Source organism: Manihot esculenta, chromosome 6 (assembly GCF_001659605.2).
Source record: "Manihot esculenta cultivar AM560-2 chromosome 6, M.esculenta_v8, whole genome shotgun sequence".
NCBI lineage: Eukaryota > Viridiplantae > Streptophyta > Magnoliopsida > Malpighiales > Euphorbiaceae > Manihot > Manihot esculenta.
Window position 1 is genome coordinate 29,771,274 of NC_035166.2, and position 20,421 is coordinate 29,791,694.

Sequence of the window (20,421 nt, forward strand, 5' to 3'; positions counted from 1 at the left end):
GAACAAAAGTAAACTCTCTTCACTTTCAAAATGAAATATCAAAATCTCACGAAAGTATTGTCAACTAGCATCACTTAATATCCGAGCAGGTAACGCAAGAGAGCATAATTTTATTTACACAACTTACCTGCATGTATGAAGCAAATGAAGCCTACAATTCTAGATGCCTAAACATAAACCAGCAAGTTACATGTTGATATCGTCAACAAATTACATCTTGGAGAATTTATCACCTGGTATCCTCTCTTTATAGGCAGAATGTTGGATCTACGTTTGATCCATAACCTGTTAAGCAATGGCAGTTAATCGAGTAAGAATACATCATGAGCATTCATCAAATCAATTAATTTCATCACAAAACTCTGTTTCAAAGATGAAAATATTATAAATGAATAAATAAAAACACAGATTGAACCATTAGGTGCATAGGTGAAGCCAATGAAAGATAGCGTTCAAGCCAACAAGTTATCTACACTAGATATGTGCTGATTAGAAAGAGCCTAACATCGAGTTTTGATGCAAATCTAATTTTAATGTATTTTAAAGTTCACAGTTTATTCACATCATTCCAAGGCCCAGCTGAGATGGAGTTGTCCTCTAAAATTTTGCAAAAAAGATTGGCAGTGCCATGACATCTCACCATAAATGCAAAGGAAACAGAAGCAGAGAATGGGAGTAAGCATACCCAAGTAGCGTAAACCATCTAAATGAACATAATATAGGGTCTAATGGATGTTGCGATTAAGCAATCCTTGGAATGACAAGTAAAGATCTTTATTGTCCATCCCGAATATCTCTTCTGCTTTCCTTAAGGTTTCCTGAAAAGCAATAATAATGATGGTTCAACAGAAAAATAGTGTAAGATACACCACATCTATAGATGCAATGGTTGAAACATATACATCAATTCAAAGATTCAGCTCTTACTTCTCGAGTTTGCTTTTGTGAATTTAGTTCCTTGATGTTAGCCAGAAATGCACTAAACTGTTCATATGATAGGCGACCCCTAAATTACAAATATTGCCAAAACGGTGAAAAGGAACGTCCTCAAGATATTAGTGACTAGATGCAAGCCACACAGTTGTATTAAAACACTCACCTGGCCTGGCGAAAGAACTCCTTTCCATCAATTCGCGGAGTTCGTGCTAAAGAAATTTCCATAATAGAAAAAGAATAATGTCAAACAGGAAGGAAACAATGTGGAAAGTATGAGAGCCATGTAAAACTCGATAGGCTAGAATGACCAAAACAGAATGAACTGAAACAGACTATTCATTAATAACTGGAGCAAATGGCTAGATAGATTGCAAAAGACCAGGAATACTTCAATATACCAGGCAATGATCGCCCACAAGGAGGAGAGTTTGCTGCTGATGACTGCTGGCTTGATGGGTACCATGAAGAGAGTGGAGTCCGTCCCTCATACTGAGGTTTTGTGGGAGATGTTGCGCCAGAAGTTTGCTGAGGAGATCCAGCAGCAGAAAAACCTCTAGGGGACACAATTGTAGAAATTATTTTTGGGGTTCCCATTGGAGTAAGCCTCGGTGTGATATATGGAGTAATAGAAAATCTCTGCCCAGCAGGTCTTGAAGCTGTTTGACCAAACAATCAGCTAACAGTGCACTCATATATAACATTATCACACAAGAATAACCTCATTTGATTACAAAAAACTATCCATATGATATAAAGTATAATTAAAAGACACAATTTTATAATATCAAAATGTAAAAAAAAAAGTGTGCTATAGAAGATGCATATACTCAGAAACAAAAGGTTGACTGCAATTTTGCCAACTTCGAGACCACAAAACTTGGTCATTCTTATCCAAATTTCTTCTGAATGCTTCACTTAAAAGCAATAAGTTCAGGAAAAAAAAAATCATTGTTGTAGGATGAAATCAAATCCAACTAGCAGGAGGAAAAATAATCCTCCTAAAACAGAAATAAGATCAAGTCAGTTTTACAAGCAGAAACCTGATTACTTCACTAAGCTTTACAGAGTTCTTGAATAGAAATATAGGAGCAGAAAAGAAAGGTTGGATGGTAAAAAATTATCAGAACTGGAGGACAAAGAAGCACAAAAGAAATTACTTGCAATTCTTGTTATGGACATAAAACTAACTCAAAGGATTTAGTTTCTATATTTTCAATATTAAAACTTGGATAAGACCTTCCTTCTGAAGATTGAAGTATTAGTATGATGCACTACAGTTAGTTTTTAAAATTTAAAACATTGCTTTCCTAACATGTGAATAGAACACATGGAACTTTTTCCAATAAGACATAATCATTATAGATATATAAAAAGAAGAGGTTAGTTCAATACCATTGTCAGTTGTGTTTACTGTGTCAGTAGAGCCACTATGAGAATTTTGGGCGGCATAGCCATTCATACCCTGATCTATGGAACAAGGAGTGAAAAAAAAAAATAAAAAAAAACAGAACCATCACGTAGCAGAAAAGGAAAGAAACTAAGTAATTGCCCCTATCTTATAACAATAAACATGGTGAATCAAAGACTTCGCCAAATACCTTTGTCAGGATACGCTTTGGGAACTGATTGATCACAAGTGCCAATATCAACAGTTTCATCATGCTGTTAAAGATGAAAAGATAAAATAACATCTCAATAAGCTAAAACGAAAAATAAAAAAAAATGGCAGAGACATAGAAGTCTTCAAATCCTTGTTAATCACAGGAAAACTGTCACATGAGGAACAGCAGGAACTCAAAAATAAATATGAACATGAAATATAGTCTTACAGAATTTTCATCATTTAGTGATTGCATCAATTGCCTCTTAAAGGTCTCCAACTGTCAAAATTAAAATATATTAGTACTCGTTTCAAATGGATACAATGGAACTACAAAGTATGAGCTTCTGCGCAATTTCGCTGCACATATCTGGAATAGTGAATTGGCACCAAGAGATCCTTGGTTCAATGTCTCAGAACAGGCACTTCATGCCCACACAGAAAGAGATGGAAAGAAGGAGAAGAAAAAGTAGGAGAAAGCTGCAGGATCTTCCTAGGATCACACTACAAGGAGAACACTAACGGGCAAATGCACTTTAAAACAATGCAGCCAAGCAACTCAATTCGTAAATGATAGTAAAATCGCACCTTTGTCAAATCACGGTTGAGTTTCTTCACACTCATCACCAATGAATCCCGCTCCTTTGAAAGTTTCATCTTCATCAATATCAAGACAGCAGCAAAGTAAATTTCAAATTCAATGGTTCAACATGTATGCTATAAATTCATTTAACTATGAGACGAGAGCAAATAAAATATATTTATTTCCCTATTTTCGGATATGTAGTATTTCTTGAATGAATTGAATCTCATATACTTTTTTTTTCTACCATTTGGAATTACCATGAGATTGACCTCTGACAATTGAATTAAAATTTAACTTCTCAAATTCTCAGTTTTCAGTTTTCAGTTCATCAGAAAGTTCAGCTTTTCAAATTCTCAGTTTTCTGTTCATCCTGTTACCATCTCTTTGCACTAAGTTCAGTCATATTCAGATGCGCTGAACTCGTTACTGTCACTTTGAACCAAGTTAGATCCTTTTCCTAGTTGCTAACCAGAATGCCAATCATTAGCATCAATTTTTCATGCACCACCATCTTGCGAATAAATAAATAATAGTTAAAAGACAAGAAGTGCTTCACAAAATCAAAGTTTCCTCCCATTCCCCAATTTTCCAGAAAGCAATGACACTACATATCTCAAAAACTATATTGACCCAGTAACCAATTGACCTAATGAATGCCTAATACATCTCAAAACCTAAAATAATCGCATTAAATATATCAATTCTTTCCTCACATTTTCATCAAGGCTAATCTTCAACCTGGACTCTGCTTCCAGATATGCTCGTTGCATGTTAGACACTTTCTCTTCAAGTTCATATATAATTCGATCCTGCTCGTAAATTTTCTGCCTCATTCGACCGGTCTCGGCCTCCAGCTTCGATACTCGCGAGGCGATGGCCATGGATGTGATCTTACGGGCCAGATCTAGTTGGTCGTAGGGGTCCGTTGGCATCACGGCCAATATCTCATCCGGCAAGTGGAAGTCGGGCCCTCCGCCGGCATTATTTGTGCTGCCAAGCTGCGACATACCTAATTGTCTCCTCCTTGTGAGTGCAAGTAATAGCGACAAAACGACTTAATGCTACTGCTAATGCTAATGCTTTCGGTTGTGTTAATAAAGGAAAATGCTTTTGTATTCTTTTGTTTAATTCTTTCTTCGGGTCCTGTCCTTGTTTGTCCCTCAGTTTGAAATTTGGAAGGTTTTCCCTCCAAATGGGCACGTGATTTGGGCCGGTCACCGCTTCCAGTGGGCCGAAGAAAGGACATATTTTGTTATGTGCCTCGGGTCGGTTATTTTCATGGGTTTTGGTACTTGACCCAAACTCGCCTACGACGAGAAGGTAGTAGATCGAGCCGTCACATTTGCCGACGAATATTACCCTTGGATTTGTTTCCGTTTTCCCTGCTATTTTCTCAGAATCCAAACAGAGAAAGAGAGGATGTCTGTGCTCATAACTACAAGTTTAGGAGACATAGTGGTGGATTTATTCACAGAAAAGTGCCCCTTGACCTGCAAGAATTTCTTGAAGCTTTGCAAGTAACTCTCTCTCTCTCTCTCTCTCTCTCTCTCTCTCATGATTAATTTCGTTTAAATCTGGGCGGGTAATTTCCTTAATTAACGATAAATTGGCCTTTGGTGGAATTTTTTTTAATTTGATGCTTTTTCATTACTTCTACTGCACGGTGCTTCGAATTGATAATGGTGTGGGCGATTCTGTTGTTGCTTTTGCTATAAAAAGTTGAATATATAAGCCAAATTTTTTTCCCTCGGTATTTTAATAAACTTGTCGATTCAGGATTAAGTATTATAATGGCTGCCTGTTTCACACGGTCCAGAAGGATTTTACTGCACAGACTGGTGATCCAACTGGTTCGGGAACTGGTGGTGATTCAGTTTACAAGTAAGAGATATGTTCTTATCTTTTATATGCTCAATGCGCATGGATTATGACAGTTTTTTCTTTCTTTCTTTCTCTTTGTTCTCTTTTCTTCTTCCTTCCATTTTACTCTTTGGTTTCTATAGACAGGCATCAGTTTTAGATTAGTTGTGTTTAATTGGAGCTAGATATCATTCAGTTTTGATTTATTATATGATATTGCATACTTATTTCACGATGCTCTCCTTTCAGGTTTCTTTATGGTGATCAGGCTCGATTTTTTAGTGATGAAATCCATCTTGATTTGAAACATTCTAAGACTGGAACTGTTGCAATGGCCAGTGCTGGAGAGAATCTGAATGCTTCCCAGGTATAATATTTTATTTTCTTTAGCAGCTTTGTGCTTTATGCATGTATATTAAATGGAAAATTTTAATTATACTTTATCTCTTTTTTTTTGGCAATCATATAACTGTTCCTATTTTACAGTTCTATTTCACACTGCGTGATGGTCTGGACTACCTTGATGGGAAGCATACAGTAAGTCTTTGATTATGTCAACTGGCTTATTCTCTGTCTATCTCTGTAGTATAAAGATAAACATTAGTCTAGTACAGTAATAGTGCAATAAAATGGTGCAAGTCTTGTTTAAATTAACAATTGGCTTATGCTGGCTATACATAAGATTTTCCCAATTTACATTTTCTTGGGGATTAGTTTTAAACTTTCTAAATAGGAAGATGGTAAACTTCTTATTAGTAAAAGTGCAAATGATAACAAGTACTGTACTATTTCTTATATATTGGAGCATGTGCACCTTATCTTTAGGAACATTCTTGGGTGATTAGTTCTTCAACAAACCTATTCCCTAGGTTTTGTTATAAAGGGCTTAAATAAGACAAGTTATTGGAGGGTGCATTTTTCTGATAAGTGTTACATTCTCTCTCTCTCTCTCTCTCTCTCTCTCTCTTCTTTTACTCTTTTCCATGGTTTTTATAACTTGGAGTTGGAGTGGGAACATTAAGGGTGGTCAATGGTCAGCTATCGTAAGGGAGGAAATACAATCAGTTTTCTTTTCTAAGCAGCATTCTTGGGAACTTCTTTCTGGCTTCCAGTTTCTCTATGATACTTTTTCTTTTACACAGAGTTGAGAAAATCCTGTCACTGCAGGTCTTCGGAGAGGTGGCAGAAGGGCTTGACACTTTGACTAGGATAAATGAAGCTTATGCAGATGAAAAGAGCAGGCCATATAAAAATATCCGGTTTGATATTCATCTTCTACAATATGATATTCCTGCTCAATGATATTTTCATTTCTGGGACATAAATAAATATTTTCAGTTCAATGACATAAATATTGCATTTGAGCAGAATCAAACACACCTATGTACTTGATGATCCTTTTGATGATCCTCCTCAACTAGCAGAGTTGATTCCTGACTCTTCTCCAGAAGGCAAACCAAACGATGAGGTAGGGGATGATTCCTGGTAGATCTGTATATTTTATAAGATTGTTATTTTAATGTGCTGGGTTTTGAATATGATATTTCTTGTATGGAATTCTTGTTTATAGTTCATATTTCATCATGCTATAAATAGGTTGATGATGAGGTGCGGCTTGAAGATGATTGGGTGCCCATGGATGAGCAATTAGGTACAGCAGAGCTTGAGGAGGTTCTTCGAGCAAAAGAAGCTCATTCTAGTGCAGTTGTACTTGAGAGTGTAAGACCTAAATATTTTGACCCAATATTTGTTTTTATAAATATAAATTTCTGCCTAAAGCTCCGAATGCATTATGTTCTTTTTATTCCTTTGTGTTGCAGATTGGGGATATTCCTGACGCTGAGATAAAACCTCCTGACAATGTGCTCTTTGTTTGTAAACTGAATCCAGTTACTGAAGTGAGTCTCTTCTGTCATTTTGTGATAGAGATACAGCAGCTTGTCAATTCCATAGACCATGTTATTTCCCTTTTTCTGTTGCAGGATGAGGACTTGCATACAATCTTTTCACGATTTGGCACTGTTGTATCGTGAGTATTGAAGTTCTTTTAGAATTCTTTTATTTGTTATGATGATTTAAGGGCAACCTTCATATGGGATGATGGCAGGGCTGAAATAATACGTGATTACAAGACTGGAGATAGTTTGTGCTATGCATTTATAGGTAAGTAGAATCTTGTCCTTTTGCTTTTCTTTATCTGGGTGCTAGAGTGCCCACAGTATCTGCAAGTTGATTGGTCATCCTGCTGGAAAATATGAACTCTGTTGTTCTGAAACAGTGGTAAGATTTTGGAGACCCACAAGTTGACTGCTGTCAATAATCCTCCAAAGGACTTCAAACTTCAATGTAATAGGAATAGCTGAAAGTATGACTTAAAAAATGATCTGCAGTAAGGTTGCTATGCTAGTATTTTGTACACTGGAGTTTGTTTTATACAATAATGATTTAAAGGAAAATAGAAATATCTGTTGATATGACTGTTGATAGACAGCTATTCCCATTTTTTACTTGAATCTTCTTGAGGATTCAACTAAATGGACAGCACTCACAAGGACAAGGATGAATTAAGTGTAAGTCAACAAAAATGATTGATATGGATAATTAAACTGTCTTTTGGTACTAAAAAAATACTATACTATGTGGGAGGACTAAAATTCAGTTACGTTAGAGCAAATTTCTTCGTGTCTTGGCAAGTTTTCAGCGTGCTGGATTTTTGAATGATGTATGAAAATGTACATATTTAGTGAAAGTTAAAGATAGAGGATTTATTAATTGTTTAAACATCTATTCATCAGTCATCAGTTCTGCCATTCCATTGGAAAGTTTGGAATTTGGAGTTAAGCTGATAAGAAGATAAGATTTTGAACATTCTTTCGCACTGGAAAATGCTGACAATGATAACTATTATCTCCATCAGAGGAGTTTTCAAAAGATTCATTGCTTTATGATGGATACATCACTTATTGTCAGCCTCAAACAGTATTTTCACTTTTAATCAGCCCTATTATCCCCACCCCAACAAGTTCACTTGTCTCTTTGGCATGCATAATAATGTTTTTCTTTTTGTTGATTCATTGTTGTTTATGTTATGTGGTCAACGTAAATAGTCTGTTGTTTTTGTCATATTTTAGACATGTTTGTTGCTGTATAATTTATGTTATACTTTTGTCAAGCCAGAGTTTGAGACCAAAGAGGCATGCGAACAAGCATATTTTAAGGTATGTTAGAGGGATGAGAGTACACCTTTGTCTTTTCAAAATAATATTTTCTCTTGTAGTCATTCATATCTGATGCTTGTGGGGTATTTGGCCTTATCATTTCTTATGTGGATTTGCTTCTCTCCTTGCATAGTTTGATAACAAAAGGAAATGCTATTTCTACTTCACTGAATATGATTATTTAGGGGAAGTTCAGAAGTAAGCACGGTTGATGCAATTTTTTCTGATCTTGTATTCAACATCACATTATACATACTCTTCAATAATTAGCAAGAAAAGACATGCTTTAGTTTGTTACTTCACCAGCTCCTCCCACCCCCCCCCCCCCCTCTCTCCCCCCAAACACACACAACACGAACCTAAAAAAGGGGAGCACAAAGATATAAGGAGAGGGGGAAGGGGACTGCAAAAAATAATGGTGATTGCAAGAATTACTGACCTTAGAATAATATAACTGTGGTAATGCATGTACCTTTTTTGACTCTTTATTTGTGTCTTTCTTGTTGGATTTGAACTACAATAATTTTGTTGAGAGTTAAGGTACTCAGTTTTCTAATTCATGGCAGATGGATAATGCTTTAATTGATGATAGAAGGATACACGTGGATTTTAGTCAAAGTGTTTCAAAACTATGGTCCCAATACAGGCGGAAGGGCAGTCAAAGCAGTAAAGGTAAAGTTGGCTGTGTCTGTATTTGTCTGTGTAACAAACAGTTAATGCTGAGAAAAATTCTTGTAGCTAGTGTCCTGACCCTTGGAAACAGTCAGGCTACTTGATTTGATTTCCCATATAGGTTGCATCAATTCATTTGAAATCAGCCACTTAGTAAAGCAAGGAAGACACAATGCATTTCTCTCTCTCTCTGTCTCCCTCTGTCACACACACAGGAACCTGTGCTTATTCATGTGAGAAAAAAGAGTGAAGAAAAAGAAAAATATTCACATCAGATGATGTCCCTGGTTGTACTTGTTTGAAGTGCTGAAACTCGGCTTCTGAGAAGTTGAGCCTGAATGTATAGAAATTAGATAGTCTCCAGAACAATTAATGTCTAAATGTAAAACAGCTAGTTGTAGTATAATGAAGTATGCTATATATCACATAGATGATGTAACGCCCCGGAAATCCGGACCGCTACCGGCGCTAGGATCCAGATCGGCATAAGGCCGCCGGGACCCGTAGCAAGCCTAACATATACCTGTAAACCTGTTTAATCCCATACATGATCAACCATCATACATAAAAATTAAAACTTTTCTTTTATACATGTGATCAATCACCAACTCAACCTGTGCATACTCTGAACATATACATAAATAAAGTCCCTCTGTGGGATCTCATCAAAGCCTCGAAGGGCTATACATCATGTGTTGAGTTAGTTTTGCATAAACATCATATCATAAGATCATGTACATAAAAATAAAAGGGATTAGCAATACATTATGGTCAAGCACAACTCTATCCTCAATAACATAATTACATAAACATAACTGTTCAAACTTTACATTACATTCTTATCATTGTCATGTCCACATACTCTAGCTATTACATACATATGACTTTTCTCTTCTTTTCTTCTCTATTAAACCCGTACCTGCAAACCTGGGGGTTAGGGGAGAGGGGTGAGCTAAAAGCCCAGTGAGTAGAACTATAAAAAGAATATTTAAAACATGCTATAATGGAATGCATCATTGCACAAACATCTCACATCATGGACGGACTGACTCAAAAAAATTCCCCAGCTCCATGCCCGGCCCTATTATGGGCACCACAGGACTTCGTATTGCCCGGCCCTATTATGGGCACCACAGGACTTCGTAACTCGGAGCTATTGCCCGGCCCTATTATGGACACCACAGGACTTCGTACACAGGGCTAGTGAGTCGTGCAATGTCCATCCTCATCAACCACAATATAATAATGCAATGCAGCATATTCGTGATTCTAATGCAAACATCCTATATTATAGTCATGATGCATGAAACATGATAAAACATTCACTTTCTTAATTTAGAAAAAGGTTAAGTATAGTTCCACTCACCTCTGGCTGACTCTGTCAAACTCTCAGCAGCTGGCTCACTGCTGGGGTCCCTTGTTCCTCGGGTCCGAACCTACACAGGTGGACTCCAATGAGGGACCAACATATATAAACATATCTCTAATATATACCCCAAAAACCCCCTAAAACATCATGAAAACATCACAGAAAATATGCATGAAATGGCTGAACAGGGCACCTTCGGCGGCACCTTCGGCGGCCGAAAGTCCTGGACAGAGACGAAACTCAGCTAGGTTCGGCGGCACCTTCGGCGGCCGAAAGTGCCAGACAGAGACGAAAGTCTCTTTTCGGGGGCAACTTCGGCAGCCGAAAGGCTTGCCTTCCCAGCCATGTTCGGCGGCCGAAAGTACCTTCGGCTGCCGAACCTGGTTTCTGCCAAAGGGCAGAAACTTGGCTCCCTTTGCACATTTCGCCTCCAAATCCATAGATCATGCATATTTTTCAACCAAAGCATGCATACAAGTTCCTAGGGGCCTCAAACATGCATATACCCCATCTACAACACTTCATTCATACACAAACAAGCTACATTGTTCATCAAAGCATCAAAACCATAAACTCATCAACAAACCTAAACATGCATCTCTACCCCATAGATCTTGCATAAAACTTGTTTAAAACATAATGTAAGCTAGAGATCGACTCTTACCTCTTGAAGATCGAGAGTGGAGGCGATCTAACTTGGAGTTGGGAGAGATTGAGCTCCTTGGGTCTCCAAGTTCAAAACTTGCTCAAAACTCGTTTCAAAAGCTTAAAAACTTCAAAGCAAGATGAAGACTTGTTAAAACCATGAAAGATCTAAAGGAAACACTCAAGATCGAGGGAGGAACGGTGGAGACTCACCTTGGCCGACAATGGGAGAGAAAAAGCTCGCCCGTGCGGACCAAGGGGACCCTTTTATAGTGGCTGGCCAGGCCACGTTCGGGGGCCGAATGTGCCTCCGCTTCCATGCAATGTTCGGCGGCCGAACATAAGGTTCGGCGGCCGAACCTGCACTTCCCTCACTTAGACTTTCGGGGGCCTAACGTGCCTCCCAAAGTCCATGCATGTTCGGCGGCCGAAAGTGAGTTTCGGCGGCCGAACCTGGGTTTTCCCTTAAAGAAATTTTCATGCAAAAACTCATTTAAAAACATATTTAAAACCATTAAAATCATAAAAACATTTTATAAAAACATGCTTTTACCCTTCTAGAGGTTTCCGATACCCAAATTCCATCGGACGGTGGGAATTCCGATACCGGAGTCTAGTCGGGTATTACAGATGAGATTACGGACTGAAGCTAGTTGGAGTGTAAATGAAGTACACTACATTTCACTTAGGGAGATTATAGACTGAAGCACAAAAACCTGTTTGAGCTATGAAAGAGAAACGTTATTTGCTGATCATTGCCCTAGGGACAGCCTATTTTCTTATGTTAAAAGTACTAGTCATTAGGTAAATGTATGGAACAATTTTTTTCACTGGTTTGTTTATTTTCATTCTGGTTTTCTTTTTCCCTGGGGACCACTGAATTATGATGTTTATATTACTACTTGTTGGCTGTAGGCGGAGGTTGCTTCAAATGTGGTGCTCCTGATCACATGGCTAAGGATTGCACTGGGGTTCCTGCCAACAAACAACTTCAACCTCCAAAATATGTTCTAAAGGATGATAATCAGCAACGCGGTGGAAGTAACAATTCTAGGTATGTGATATCTGGGTTCATGTGTTTCTAAGTTAAGTATAGGTTGGTAATGGAATTTTTGGGCGTATCTGGGTGCTTTTGTACTTTGATGTGTGATCGTGAAAAAACTTTTCCAGGTACGAAATGGTGTTTGATGGAGATACTCCAGGAAGTCCAAGACAAGAAGCAAGAAATGGACGTCATGAACCTGAGAGACAGAAGTACAGGAGAAGTTCAGAAGATCTGAAGCACACGGATGAAGAAAAGAAATATTCAAGTGATAGGTACAGGCATAGTGATATAGATAGGGGACACAAGGAGGATGATAGACATAATGGAAGGAGAGGAAGTCGATATCCTGAGGAGCAAACCGGTAGAAGAAAAGAACGAGATGATGATGGGAGATATAGCCGAGATTACAGAAAGAGAAGTTCTGACATTGAAGGCCGTGGAGATGAGAGGGGGAAAGAAAGCTATAGAAAGAGATCTGCAGGTGATGAACATCGTAGGGAAGAATTGGGGGAGGCGACTGATTCTAAAAGGAGGCACGTAGATGGTGACGGACGAGAGAGAAGGGACGAACCAAGCCGTAGAAATTATGATGGCCACAAAAACAGGAGGGAAGAACGAGAAAATAGATACCAAGGACAAAGTTTTGATGATCATGAAGGTGATTATAGAAGGCATCGAACTGACAGGAGAAGATGAAGCCTTGAACTTTGGCTTTGTAGTTTTCTCATCAGTGTTACTCTGATGACTGCATTAAAGAAAACTTAAAATCCTTAAGACGGTATTTGTTTATTGCAACTCAACACTTCAAGTTAATTCGTGACCATCAGATTGTTAAGGATTCAAATACCTGAGAAGCCAATCAACCATAATACCGAAATGAGTTTCCAGTGGTAATTGTGCTTTGTTTTGTGAAATTTGTAACTGTTGTCCAGGATTTCAAAAAATAAAATAAAATACTTGACAAAACAGGCCAAATTATAATAATGATGATGAGAGAACAGGAGGGGCCTTCACAATCGAATATGACTGAAAAAAGGGAGACAAGAAGTTCTACAAAATCATCAGAATTGAATATCATCACTCATGGAAAATAATTCCAAGCGTTCCAAGAAAGAGACTGGCGAGCAAAGGCACGGCAATATTATCAGAATTTCGATAAGCTCATTTCTTACAAATTATATGGAAGTTCGGTCCAAATAATCAACTGGAAAAAGAAAGTTCCTCCATTGTTTATCCCCAATAATGATATACTCTCACTACAGGATTTTTTTTTTTTTTTTTTTTTTTTTAATCTTCAAAACTATTACAACCATTCAAAGAGGAACTCTTCTAAATATGTGCTTCAGGGAATAGTCTCACTCCTCAGAGGTGATCTTCTGGTACTGTGCCTTTAGTGCTCCCTCTCCACATAACCAAGCCTGCTCATCCTGTTCCGTTCATCTAAGTAGTCATGATTATTATAATGAAGCGATCCAGGCACATAATCATTCCGATGCTTGCCCTCCGGCACTTTGTCTGGTGGGCTCCATGACTTCCGCTTGCGGTTGCTTGACTTGGGCGAGTGAAATCCCTGGTCCATATCATCAGGAACTTCCCCTTCTTCCATATTGTTCAAATCCGATTTATGTGATAGATGCCCCTTCTTTCCTTGACGTTCTCCATCACCTGCATCCTCTTGATGTTTTTCGTGATGTGGGTTTTCACGCTCTTGCCTGTCCAAGGGCTTAGAATAGCTCTGCTTCTTGTCCCGCTTACTCTTCTCACTCTCAGCAGCTAGTTCAATACCAGCTTCCAGTTCCCTCTCAATGAGATCATCCTCATCCAAGAAGTCAGTTTTCCTAGTGACATCCCCCCTGGACTTCTTTCGTTTCTCCAGTGCTGCCTTTACTTTGTCTCTGTCTATCTTTTTAATAGCATCTTGGGGAGACTGGCCCACAGTACCTTCTCTATGTTCCAGATTTCGAACTATGTGTTTGTCTTTTAATTCCCCTGCTTCACTTATTTCGCTTCTCGCGACATTCCTTTCCTGGTCTTCTTTTCCATGTGGTGCATGTCTCAAGGTGTTCTGAGCTTCCTCTACATTCTCATGGGGAGGCAATGTATCTATTCCTTGGTCTAAAAAGTCTGAAGATTCACCATCAACATGACGATCAGAGGCACTCTTCATCTCTCCACTTAAATGGTCATTACCTTGATTATGGATGGTTCTCAGAGCCCCACCACGATTATCCGCCAGGGACGTTGACTTGGAGGTTCCAGGTCTTGAAGTTGTACCTCCAGCCTGAGAATGACTATTAATTGTTGCATGTTCTTCCTTGCCAGATGAAGCTTTTGATGTGGCCTGATGTGTAACTGCACCTACAGTACTTCCTTCAGCTTCATTGTTAGTTGAAGGTCGATTCTGTTCATAGAGTTCAAGCATCTGATTGCTCACCTCTGTAAGAGTTCACAGTTGAAACACAGTATATTCAGGAAACACCATCACAAAATTTTTTGCATGAACAATACTGTTATATCCACTTATTTCCCCGCTGGGTAATGAATTATGAGAGAGAGAGAGAGAGAGAGAGAGAGAGAGAGAGAAAGAGAGTATACGTGATTTGAGTTAAACAAAAAAGCATAAACTGTAATGGGAACAGTGTCTGCTATCATACTCATCAGTGCTAAATTTGGGCATAATAAAGTTCGAATGCATCTTTAACTTGTTCTTGATGTTCAATTAAAAATAAAATCAACTGTGACAATTTAATCTAATTTTTTAATTAAACAAAATAAAACAATAATAATAATAATAATAATTTAATGAATGAGATACTTCTTCTTCCTCCTCCTCCCCCCCCCCCTCCTTTCTTATCCAAAATCTAATCAACTTCATTTTTTAACAAAAAAATTTACATTTTTCTCAAATTCCCTCCTCTCCCCAACTTCCTCGCATTGTCTTCATCAATTCAAAATCTAAAATCAAACTATGAAGTCAACAAAAAGGACCCAATTTGTGGACAAATCCCTTCATAATACCACACAAAAATCTTCCTATCCTTCGGGGTGTATTTTCACAAACATACGTACCATTCAAAAATTTGAATAAGAATTGGCTAGAGAAAGAAAAACCCCCAAGCATGATTGTCGCAGGTGTTTAACACTCTCTTTCCCAAACTAGATTGCAAACTTTCAAATGCCAGCAGAAAGAAACAGAGTGTGGAATTGCGGAAGAGGATTGGAAAATGGGGTGAGATGTTGGTTCAGAGTGGTGGAAAAAGATGCAGGTGTAAATGTACATGAAGAAAAGGTTGGTGTTGGAATCTTTATTGGAAGAATTGAGAGAGAAGCTTACTTTCAAGCTTTTATTTTCCTTTATTTTTAAATTATTAATTACTTTGTAAAAATATTTAATATTGAAAAGTATAAAGAAGTAACTTTTTTATTCGAAACAGAAGCAATTGGAATAAAAAGTAATAAATTTGTCCTGATTTGACCCAAAAGTTGATTTGGGGCTAAATTAGACATCCCGCCTAGATTTTTAAGAAAAGGGAGAATACCGACCTTCTAACTGGCGTGGGGTGACATCAAACTCTTGCCACCAAACCTTTTCACCATCCGATGGAAGCTTTACTTTGAGGAACTTTGCAGCAAGAAAAATGGCACCTGCCGCAATGTGGTGGGGCTTAAATTGCAAGCAAAGAGATGTGCGCAGTCTGCATGCAGCATCCCCCCGATCAAGAAGAGACAAATAAAAACGTGTATATATACTAAAATAAGCAATTCATCATACCCATCATTCACAAAATTCCATGCCACCTGTGCAAGGGCATTTTGAGCAACCTTAAATTTCTTTATTGCATCAACAAGAGGTTTATATGGGTGCTGCACATTTAGATCAAAACCAAGAGTTGCAAGTACAACTCTCTCTCCAAGTAAAATCAATTCTTTCTGCTGCTCATATACCTCCTGCATGAAAGATGTGGACACATAAATAACAAACTGATTAAAAACTGTACAAAGAACAGTAAGCTTATGCGGGAAAATAAGTCTGAAAAGACTAGAAGGTACACTTCCCAGAAAAACTAAGAAATCATGCTAAAGCAAGGGAGACATACTAAGCACAGGCTCACAAATTCACAATACAGAACATATCAATCATTGGTGCCATTTAGGAGAATAGGATAACATGCTATATACTCTAGCATTCCAGCAAGTTTAACAATCAATACCAGGACTTTAGGCAACTGACCCAAAATGGCTTTGGATTGGTATCTTGGGTCAAAAACTTGACCATAAGAAAGGAAAAGGGGGTAGGACAGGAAAAATAAAACATACATTCACAGCAAAGATCATAATTGAGAACAAAAGTTTTTTGCACGAGCACCTTATGGATAAATTACCTTTTGTTTGATCCTCTGAACAGCTTCAGGATCCTTTTTATGAATGATTTCATAAGAAACAAGTATAACATCTTTCAGTGGACGGGGAGTCTCCTCCACCTTCCCCGCAAGAAACATACACACTGTGGCAATAGTCTGTAAGACAGACATTACGAGTGAAATTAGACGCTACACTGGCTATTTTCCTAAATCCAAATATCAGTCTTCTTTCTTTCTTTCTTTCTTTCTTTCTTAGGTAAGAACAGTTGAATACATGCCCCTGAGAGTTGCAATCTAAGTGCAAGGAAGATGTGCAAGACAGAATTGAAGAAAGACATGGAAAATGGAAGAACTGTACTATTATTATCCCTGGTAAATTTAACATCAATTATAAATTAAGAAAATCATTTCCCACCCAGGATAATATTGTAATTTAATAAACTGATAAGAACTCACCCTCCTATCATTCTTTGCATGCGATTGACGAAGAAAGAAACGGTGACAGAAAATTATTGCTGTAGCAATTGTTAGCTGGGGCCTGCATTAAGAAATTCAAGGCTTCCATGAAAATAAATTCATTAGCCACATTTATCAGATAGCTACATGTAAGATAGTGAAATTCACTCCACAGTAAAAGAAAACACTTATAATGGGATGAACCATCAAGGAAGTAAATTTAGAACGTGGCATAAGCCACCTAGTACCAGTGATACTTTACATCAATGCTGATTCTGCTTTAAGGCAAAATCATCTCAAATGAAAGCTAGATACAGCAAGGTGTGAAAATGGCAAAGAAGAAGGCCTAGGTTGCCTCACATAATATGTCCAAATGCCATTTAGTGGACAGGAAGACACAAGAAAAGCGTTTGGGACTTGGGGGCTAAAAAGTTGGTACTTCTCATACAACATTGTGAGGAAAATAGTCACAAAGTTGATTCTTTACAGAAGAAGGTGCTAGGAAAGCAATATACGTAGGATAAGTACACCATTAAACTTCAGCAATTGTTTGGGTGGTTACTCATGGGGAAGGAGTAGGGACAGGGTATTTGGATGGATTCACATAATTTATTTGTAACAAACTTGATACTTCACTTTTGAATGACTATTGAAGCGAAAGCTACTTAGAATAGTATTTCCTGATCTATTCCTAATTGGCTCATTGTAGAATATAAGAAAGCACTACAGATAGATTACATGCATACATAACTCTTAACAATTTCCAAGGAGCATCAGGAGAATAGAAAACCCAAAGGAGGTACTTTCCTATTTTCCGAAATTTAAAGTTCACAACTCATGAAAAAGAACTATGGCACTCAGTTACTGCCTAAATTACCAAACAATGTTGTTACAACAACATTTCACAAGCTTCTATTCTAAAGGACCACCACCTCCAATACCATGAAAGAATATATGATGCTAACATTAGTTGTAATACATATGATATTAACAATCAGAAACGCTGCTTTTCCTTTATTTCTTGGTCTTCGATCTTCCCATTAGATGGATGGTGAACACAAGCCACATCAAACTGTATCATCAATTTCATGGCTTTATATATGTGCAGTTGGCGACAAAAATCCCTCACAAAATTTTAGAGAACCATTCCACAAACTTCAGGATGGCAACAACTCTTACAACAACCATTTCAAATAAGCGATGTTGTCAACATAATTCCTCAGTGATAGTCATAAGCTAATAGAACAAAAATCGAGTTCCAGTTATCATAAGTTTGCAGCAAGATGACATTATAGAGATCCCCTTAAAATTTGCAAATTATTTTACATCTTCCAAACAATTTACATCAGAAGGCTTAACTATATTTAAAAAAAAAATAAGAAGAAGAAAGTAAAGCAAATGCACTGCATATGCCTATATCCAAAGAAACATGAGAATTGAAAATTAAAAGGGGAGACAATTAGTTAGGACATGCAAAATAAATTGATCTTTTAAGACACTAACCAAACTTTTTATTAATGGAGATATGGAAAAAATTCATACCATATGAAAATCAAAGCATTTTAATTGTAGACAAAGAACATGAGGCACAAACTTAATATTTAAAACCCACACTTTCAGTCTCATGCCCAAATCCTGTAGAAATGTACAGTAGGATTTCCGTAGATAAGTCTCCTTCTTCAAGTCAATGCCATCACGTCTGGATGGAGAGTTTTCTTCAATTTCCTTTCTAGAAAAGTACCAACGACCGCCATCCTCTGGTTTTTCAGGAGAACATTTCTCTAGGTTTGTTCCATTATGAGAGGAATCACCAGGCAGTGAATTAGCCATACGTGTCCTTGCCACTGTGGAATCAAAATGTTCATTAAGAATCTGTCTATGTGACAACTCTACTGACTAAATCACCATGTTGCATAAGAGCTCCCTGCAAGGATGGCCAAAGATGGGTCAATACAAGAAAAAGCCTAAGAATAATCCATACCATTGAGGGGGAAAGCAGGTGGTTAAAAATATAATAATAATAATTTTTAAAAAACATCCGATGGCAGAGTCTAACGATACAATTCAACGAATAAAACCATTCTAGTCCACTGCTCCAGGAAACACGAACTTTTAAGTTTCCAAAACATATATCGCAAACATCACAATATATCATTTTTCAAATTTCAATACGGATGATTCAACATTCTAGTTTGCCTTGATACCTATTTCATGATTCCCAAGACAGAAGCTATCAGTTCGTAGATAGATGATAGAAGAGCGTCGCAGCACCATACTAATTTAGGAACATTCTTTTCAATTCGCCTACCCATACTCAAACGCATTACCCTATTGCAACAAAGGAAATTATTCCTGACCTGAATCCTTGTATCCCAATATTGTGGTCGCAAAATAAAAATGAACAGCTCAAATAACATAAAACGTACCAAAGATTATCAATTACTCAAGTCTCAAATTCATAAATCAGGAGAAAAAAAAAATCTCCAATGCCCCAAATAGAGATACAGAGCACAAGGAGTTCCCCGTAGAAATTGTTCCTGTAGTTTTACCAATGGGAACGGATTTCTACCATGTCAAATAAAACCCTAAATAGTCTGGATAGTTACAAAAAGTAAGTGAAGGAAATTACCTTAGGTAGAGCCCAAAAGAAGAAAGAGGAAAGACTTCAACGAGCGTACTGCAATAAAAAACCGCAAAGCTTAAACAACGGAGCAAAAACTACATGCATATTAATATATATGCAAATCGAGAGAGACGATGTGGGAGAGGAAGAAGATACGGTACCTCCAAGCTCGAACGAGTGAAGAAGAGCGAGAGAGAGAGAGAGGAAGAAAAAGCCTTTTCTTTGAATTAGGGTTTATATTTTATACAATGAGCTCAATTGAGGCCCGAGTTTTTTTTGTTTTAACTTTTATTTTTATTGCTTTGCATTTCCTTGTATACATTATACCTATAAATACATTATTATTATTACTAATTAATAATTTATTATTAAGTTTTTTATTTAAAATTAAATTAATGAATTTTAATATTTAACTTTTTAGTCCTCAATTTCTTAATATTATTTTGGGCAATTTTTTTTAAAAAAATAATTCTTCAAGAAAAATGATCTGAACTAGTTATTTCAAAATTAACTTTTCAAAAATAAGTAAGATCATTTTTTTTGAGAAATTTAATATGTTTTTGTTATTTAAATTATAAAATTTATATATTAAAGGAGCTAAACTTTTCAGCAAATTTAGTATTTTTTTTTTTAAATGAAGTAACGAAAGTATTAATAAAATCAAATATCATTAATTAATGTATTTCATAATTAAATAATGAGATTTATCAGTGATTATTAATTAATCTCTAAACAATAATTTAAGGTTCTTACTATTCCGATTTATACGAGGGGAAAATTATAATCTCCTTAAGGCTTTGTTTTTTTTAAAAAATAATTAAAATAACTGTATATAGTTGATTTTCGCACAATTTAATTGAGGCCAATTAAAAAAATTATATATATTTATCTTTCATAAATAATACGATGCATAAATTTTATTTGAAGAAAAAAATTAATCTTTTTTAATATATAAATATTTTTATATAATTATTTAAAATACATTACTAACAATAATAAAAATAAATTTTACATTTCCTGCGAATTTAAGGTTTTTTAATTGAATTACCT

The 20,421-nt window shown here is 36.8% G+C and overlaps 3 protein-coding genes across 7 annotated transcripts; 1 reads left to right on the forward strand and 2 right to left on the reverse strand.

Annotated features, from left to right (window-relative positions):
- On the reverse strand, nucleotides 1–4,241 carry LOC110617443 (uncharacterized protein At4g15545). 2 transcript variants are annotated; one of them, XM_021760205.2, is made up of 10 exons: nucleotides 3,836–4,235; nucleotides 3,125–3,193; nucleotides 2,766–2,816; nucleotides 2,535–2,598; nucleotides 2,329–2,403; nucleotides 1,335–1,592; nucleotides 1,100–1,145; nucleotides 928–1,006; nucleotides 686–818; nucleotides 1–285 (listed from the first exon to the last, which is right to left on the reverse strand). In XM_021760205.2, exons 1-9 carry the CDS (start codon nucleotides 4,127–4,129, stop codon nucleotides 726–728), a joined length of 1,029 nt encoding a protein of 342 aa, XP_021615897.1. In that variant the 5' UTR covers nucleotides 4,130–4,235; the 3' UTR covers nucleotides 1–285; nucleotides 686–725. The 2 variants fall into 2 exon arrangements, with proteins under 2 accessions (XP_021615897.1, XP_021615898.1); XM_021760206.2 differs by lacking the exon at nucleotides 2,329–2,403 and having other exon boundaries at nucleotides 3,836–4,241.
- A 188-nt stretch (nucleotides 4,242–4,429) lies between these two features.
- Nucleotides 4,430–12,825, forward strand: LOC110617982 (peptidyl-prolyl cis-trans isomerase CYP59). Its single transcript, XM_043957696.1, has 14 exons — nucleotides 4,430–4,639; nucleotides 4,899–5,003; nucleotides 5,232–5,349; nucleotides 5,469–5,519; nucleotides 6,150–6,241; nucleotides 6,351–6,450; nucleotides 6,579–6,701; nucleotides 6,803–6,880; nucleotides 6,965–7,011; nucleotides 7,090–7,145; nucleotides 8,160–8,200; nucleotides 8,767–8,872; nucleotides 11,802–11,940; nucleotides 12,057–12,825. The coding sequence occupies exons 1-14, from the start codon at nucleotides 4,542–4,544 to the stop codon at nucleotides 12,625–12,627; spliced, it is 1,725 nt and encodes a 574-aa protein (XP_043813631.1). The 5' UTR covers nucleotides 4,430–4,541; the 3' UTR covers nucleotides 12,628–12,825.
- Nucleotides 12,826–13,049: 224 nt separating this feature from the next.
- Nucleotides 13,050–19,644, reverse strand: LOC110617444 (cyclin-T1-3). 4 transcript variants are annotated; one of them, XM_043957694.1, is made up of 9 exons: nucleotides 19,533–19,637; nucleotides 19,378–19,425; nucleotides 19,175–19,285; nucleotides 18,361–18,672; nucleotides 16,749–16,830; nucleotides 16,314–16,448; nucleotides 15,704–15,879; nucleotides 15,475–15,626; nucleotides 13,050–14,367 (listed from the first exon to the last, which is right to left on the reverse strand). In XM_043957694.1, the coding sequence occupies exons 4-9, from the start codon at nucleotides 18,576–18,578 to the stop codon at nucleotides 13,322–13,324; spliced, it is 1,809 nt and encodes a 602-aa protein (XP_043813629.1). In that variant the 5' UTR covers nucleotides 18,579–18,672; nucleotides 19,175–19,285; nucleotides 19,378–19,425; nucleotides 19,533–19,637; the 3' UTR covers nucleotides 13,050–13,321. The 4 variants fall into 4 exon arrangements, with proteins under 4 accessions (XP_043813629.1, XP_021615899.1, XP_021615900.1 ...); XM_021760207.2 differs by lacking the exon at nucleotides 19,175–19,285 and having other exon boundaries at nucleotides 19,533–19,644; XM_021760208.2 differs by lacking the exons at nucleotides 16,314–16,448; nucleotides 19,175–19,285 and having other exon boundaries at nucleotides 19,533–19,644.
- Between the last annotated feature and the right edge of the window lie 777 nt (nucleotides 19,645–20,421).